This window comes from Microcaecilia unicolor, chromosome 5 (genome assembly GCF_901765095.1).
Source record: "Microcaecilia unicolor chromosome 5, aMicUni1.1, whole genome shotgun sequence".
Classification (NCBI taxonomy): Eukaryota; Metazoa; Chordata; class Amphibia; order Gymnophiona; family Siphonopidae; genus Microcaecilia; species Microcaecilia unicolor.
In genome coordinates, this window is record NC_044035.1 from 336,174,402 (window position 1) to 336,180,401 (window position 6,000).

At 49.0% G+C, this 6,000-nt stretch overlaps 1 protein-coding gene across 7 annotated transcripts in view; it reads left to right on the plus strand.

Moving 5' to 3' along the window:
- Nucleotides 1-5,603, plus strand: part of NUDT7 (nudix hydrolase 7) — a 39,841-nt gene extending 34,238 nt beyond the window's left edge. For all 7 annotated transcript variants that reach the window (XM_030202642.1, XM_030202644.1, XM_030202640.1 and 4 more), the window contains 2 exons: nucleotides 4,172-4,330; nucleotides 5,135-5,603. In XM_030202642.1, coding sequence (XP_030058502.1) covers nucleotides 4,172-4,330; nucleotides 5,135-5,506 — 531 coding nt within the window. In that variant the 3' untranslated portion in view covers nucleotides 5,507-5,603. The remainder of the gene's footprint in view (nucleotides 1-4,171; nucleotides 4,331-5,134) is intronic.
- Nucleotides 5,604-6,000: the final 397 nt, after the last annotated feature.

Genomic DNA, 6,000 nt, shown 5'->3' on the forward strand with positions numbered 1-6,000 from the left:
CTCAAAGTGTCCATAACGGACGATCTGCCGGTCGGAGGGAGGTTAAAGTTTTTTCACCAAAGGTGGCGTCTCATAACCTCCGACCAGTGGGTTCTCCAAATAGTGCGGTGCGGATACGCCCTGAATTTGGCCTCCCTGCCACCAAATTGTCCCCCGGGAGCTCAATCCTTCAGCTCCCATCACAAGCAGGTACTTGCAGAGGAACTCTCCGCCCTTCTCAGCGCCAATGCAGTCGAGCCCGTACCACCCGGGCAGGAAGGGCAGGGATTCTATTCCAGGTACTTCCTTGTGGAAAAGAAAACAGGGGGGATGCGTCCCATCCTAGACCTGAGAGGCCTAAACAAATTCCTGGTCAAAGAAAAGTTCAGGATGCTTTCCCTGGGCACCCTTCTGCCAATGATTCAGAAAAACGATTGGCTATGTTCCCTGGATTTAAAGGACGCATACACTCACATCCCGATACTGCCAGCTCACAGACAGTATCTCAGATTCCGCCTGGGCGCACGGCACTTTCAGTATTGTGTGCTGCCCTTTGGGCTCGCCTCTGCCCCACGAGTGTTTACAAAGTGCCTCGTGGTGGTGGCGGCGTATCTACGCAAGCTGGGAGTGCACGTGTTCCCATATCTCGACGATTGGCTGGTCAAGAACACCTCGGAGGCAGGAGCCCTCCGGTCCATGCAGTGCCAACCCAGTCTCTGGAATTCATAGGAGCTCTGCTGAATACCCAGACGGCTCAGGCCTTCCTTCCCGAAGCGAGGGCCAACAACCTCCTGTCCCTGGCTTCGCAGACCAGAGCGTCTCAGCAGGTCACAGCTCGGCAGATGTTGAGACTTCTGGGTCATATGGCCTCCACAGTTCATGTGACTCCCATGGCTCGTCTTCACATGAGATCTGCTCAATGGACCCTAGCTTCCCAGTGGTTCCAAGCCACCGGGAATCTAGAAGATGTCATCCGCCTCTCCACCAGTTGCCGCACTTCACTGCTCTGGTGGACCATTCGGACCAATTTGACCCTGGGACGTCCATTCCAAATTCCTCAGCCCACGAAAGTGCTGACGACGGATGCATCTTGCCTGGGGTGGGGAGCTCTTGTCGATGGGCTTCACACCCAGGGTCTGTGGTCCCTCCAGGAAAAGGATTTGCAGATCAACCTCCTGGAGCTCCGAGCGATCTGGAACGCACTGAAGGCTTTCAGAGATCGGCTGTCCTGCCAAATTATCCAAATTCGGACAGACAATCAGGTTGCAATGTATTACACCAACAAGCAGGGGGGCACCGGATCTCGCCCCTTGTGTCAGGAAGCCGTCGGGATGTGGCGTTGGGCTTGCCAGTTCGGCATGCTTCTCCAAGCCACATACCTGGCAGGTGTAAACAACAGTCTGGCCGACAGACTGAGCAGAGTCATGCAACCGCACGAGTGGTCGCTTCATGCCAGAGTGGTACGCAAGGTCTTCCGAGAGTGGGGCACCCCCTCGATGGACCTTTTCGCCTCTCAGACCAACCACAAGCTGCCTCTGTTCTGTTCCAGACTTCAGGCACACGGCAGACTAGCGTCGGATGCCTTTCTCCTTCATTGGGGGACCGGCCTCCTGTATGCTTATCCTCCCATACCTTTGGTGGGGAAGACCTTACTGAAGCTCAAGCAAGACCGCGGCACCATGATTCTGATAGCGCCCTTTTGGCCACGTCAGATCTGGTTCCCTCTTCTTCTGGAGTTGTCCTCAGAAGAACCGTGGAGATTGGAGTGTTTTCCGACTCTCATTTTGCAGAACGACGGAGCGTTGCTGCACCCCAACCTTCAGTCTCTGGCTCTCACGGCCTGGATGTTGAGGGCGTAGACTTCACTGCGTTGGGCCTGTCTGAGGGTGTCTCCCGGGTCTTGCTTGCCTCTAGGAAGGATTCCACTAAAAGAGTTACTTTTTCAAGTGGAGGAGGTTTGTCGTTTGGTGTGAGAGCAAGGCCCTATAACCTCGTTCTTGCCCTGCACAGAACCTGCTTGAATACCTTCTGCACTTATCAGAGTCTGGCCTCAAGACCAACTCAGTAAGGAATCACCTTAGTGCGATTAGTGCTTACCATTATCGTGTGGAAGGTAAAGCCATCTCTGGAGAGCCTTTAGTCGTTCGATTCATGAGAGGCTTGCTTTTGTCAAAGCCCCCTATCAAGCCTCCTGCAGTGTCATGGGATCTCAACGTCGTCCTCACCCAGCTGATGAAACCTCCTTTTGAGCCACTGAATACCTGCCATCTGAAGTACTTGACCTGGAAGGTCATTTTCTTGGTGGCAGTTACTTCAGCTCGTAGGGTCAGTGAGCTTCAAGCCCTGGTAGCTCATGCTCCATATACCAAATTTCATCACAACAGAGTAGTGCTCCGCACCCACCCAAAGTTCCTGCCGAAGGTGGTGTCGGAGTTCCATCTTAACCAGTCAATTGTCTTGCCAACATTCTTTCCCAGGCCGCATACCCGCCCTGCTGAACGTCAGTTGCACACATTGGACTGCAAGAGAGCATTGGTCTTCTATTTGGAGCGGACACAGCCCCACAGACAGTCCGCCCAATTGTTTGTTTCTTTCGACCCTAACAGGCTAGGGGTCGCTGTCGGGAAACGCACCATCTCCAATTGGCTAGCAGATTGCATTTCCTTCACTTACGCCCAGGCTGGGCTGGCTCTTGAGGGTCATGTCACGGCTCATAGTGTTAGAGCCATGGCAGCGTCAGTGGCCCACTTGAAGTCAGCCACTATTGAAGAGATTTGCAAGGCTGCGACGTGGTCATCTGTCCACACATTCACATCACATTACTGCCTCCAGCAGGATACCCGACGCGACAGTCGGTTCGGGCAGTCGGTGCTGCAGAATCTGTTTGGGGTGTAAATCCAACTCCACCCTCCAGGACCCGCATTTATTCTGGTCAGGCTGCACTCTGTTAGTTGTTCTTCGTAGGTCAATTTTCTGTTGTATCCTCGCCGTTGCGAGGTTCAATTGACCTGGGTTCTTGTTTTGAGTGAGCCTGAGAGCTAGGGATACCCCAGTCGTGAGAACAAGCAGCCTGCTTGTCCTCGGAGAAAGTGAATGATACATACCTGTAGCAGGTGTTCTCCGAGGACAGCAGGCTGATTGTTCTCACCTACCCTCCCTCCTCCCCTTTGGAGTTGCGTTTTCATCTTTTGCTTGTCATTCAACTGGCGGGAACGGTCGCGCACGGGCGGGAAGACGGCCGCGCATGCGCGGTGGGCGTGCCCTGCTTGCGGACCGCCCGCGAAGCTTCTTCCGGTTGGTGGGGGCTGCCGCGGACGTCACCCAGTCGTGAGAACAATCAGCCTGCTGTCCTCGGAGAACACCTGCTACAGGTATGTATCATTCACTATAATCAGCGGCACTTAACTGGTCAGTGTTGCTGAAAATGTCCAGTTGGCACCCAACTGGATGAATAAGCTGAGAGGACTGAACTTAGGACTCAAAATGGCGAACTGGATTGGAAACTGGTAGACCGACAGGCGACAGAGGGTGGTGGTAAATGGCATCCACTCGGAGGAAAGGAAGGTGAGTAGTGCATACATACATAAGTACATAAGTATTGCCATACTGGGAAAGACCAAAGGTCTATCAAGCCCAGCATCCTGTCTCCAACAGTGGCCAATCCAGGTCACAAATACCTGGCAAGATCCCCAAAAAGTACAAAACATTTTATACTGCTTATCCCAGAAATAGTGGATTTTCCCCAAGTCCGCTAAACTAACCGCCTTTACCACATTCTCTGGCAATTCGTTGCCAGAGAATGTGGTAAAGGCGGTTAGTTTAGCAGAGTTTAAAACAGGTTTGGACGGCTTCCTAAAGGAAAAGTCCATAGACCATTATTAAATGGACTTGGGGAAAATCCACTATTTCTGGGATAAGCAGTATAAAATGTGATTCAACCAGCCAGGAGCCGTTTCTGGCCAATTAAATCGCTTTGCCTGTTGATCCCTCAAGCTTTTGTTCTCTAAATAGAGAAAACAATATTCACTCCAGGATTTACTCTTGAAGGATTAATCGTGAAACTGCACTTAGCCAAAGATGCAATTTGTGCCATGTATCTTGTTGCGCACCTGCTCTGTCAGTGTATAAAGCGTATTTCTTGCTACAGGCTTGCTACTTTTATGTCTGTTTCACATTTTCTTTTCTCTTGTAGCTGAAATCCTCACCAGGAGATGTGTGCTTTCCAGGAGGGAGGGAGGAGCCGGCAGACAGCGATGAAGTAGCGACAGCGCTTCGAGAAGCAGAAGAGGAAGTGGGTCTGCGTCGGGACCAAGTGGAGGTCATCAGCAGACTTCCCCCGACTATCACCATGGTATAATGTATAGAAGCTGCAGATACATCAGGAAATGGAGGGAGTCCTGCCACTGACAGGAGGGATGTACTCCGAACGAACTGATTCTGTTCAAATTCTGCAGGCTGACATTAGAATCACAGTCGTAGCTTTCTTGCTCCTGACCCAAAATCTAGTACGTTATCATCGAGACCTTCAAATAGATCTGGTTTTCACACAATCGAAACACACAAATTAGTCTTGTTCTTAAATGCATGCACGTGTATTATATGTAGGCTCAGTGCATATCTTAATATCCACTTTGAAAAACAACAACAAATAATGGCCCTCTTTTACAAGCCGTATTCACGTTTGAGACATGCATAAACATCTGAGTTCCCATTTTACAAAGCCAGGATATGCACGTCTCAAACCTAAGTGCATGCGTATTTTCAAAGCACTTAGACTTACAAAGTGCCATAGGTTACTATGGAACTTTGTAAGTCTAAGTGTTTTGAAAATATGCCAGTTTCGTAGTGAGCTGCTAAAAGTAATGATTCAAGTCAAATCAAACATCAAGGAGTGAGCTGTTGGCAATGATTCTCTTGGAGATTCTGTGAAGGTCGTTTTCTTCTTCTTTTCTGTGTATTTACAGAAAGGACATGATCCAGCAAAATGTACAGTCACTCAGGGTAACTTCTTGGTGTAAGTTTTGCATTAGTCCAAACCGTGGACTACCTAAGGCACCCAACATGAGTCAGGATTTAACACAACACCAAACTCGTGTAAACGTAATTCTGTTGCACAAAATTGACATCCATGTTGTTCCTGTCATCTTTCTTTCAGGCTGGTTATTTGGTGACTCCAGTGGTAGCGTTCATCGATGAGACATTCCAACCCCGTTCCAATCCTGCAGAAGTGGCAGACGTTTTCACAGTGCCCTTGGGTTATTTTCTCGAGCCGGAAAAACACAGCTCATCCTCGTATCAAACTTCTGAGAATATGTCGATGTTGACTCACAGTTTTGAATACAATGACCCGCAAAATAACAAATCATTTAAGATCTGGGGTCTCACGGCCTGGTTTGCTTTGGTACTTGCTGTATTAGCTCTGGAAAAAAAACCAGTGTTTAATGTTGGCGTGGATGTTGAAGATCTGATTCCATCATGTGAACGTTTTCTCATCAAAAGCTACGAGTACAAGAAAAGTAAATTGTAATTATGTGGAGTGCTAGTTAGTAAATATAAATAGGGTTGCCAACTAGATCCAGATTCGTCTGACAGGGTTGATCCAATCCTGGGCTTACCCCATTGCATGCAGGGACTCGTGATTCTGATTACCCCATTGGATTCCCTAAGAAAAGCCAGGCTTACAAGTCCCTGCATGCATTATGGTAAGCCCAGGACTGGATCAACCCTGTTGGGCAAATCTGGAGCTAGTTGGCAATTCTAAATAGAAATGAAATGCAAACGTTTTATTTAAGTGGGTCAGTTTTAGACATATTTTCTATAGGGTAAGCATTGAGACTTGAGCACTTGCAAGGCCTGATTGAGTTCGGAGGGACCTCTTTGCAGCCTGGCCTGAGCAAAAAGAAAACGATGCTCCCAAGTCTTATCCCAGTTTAATATGTCCTTCTGTTTTATATCTGTTAGAAAAAAGCCTTGATACATCAAGCCATGTTAATGTGTTCTACTTTATCCCACTCCATAAAA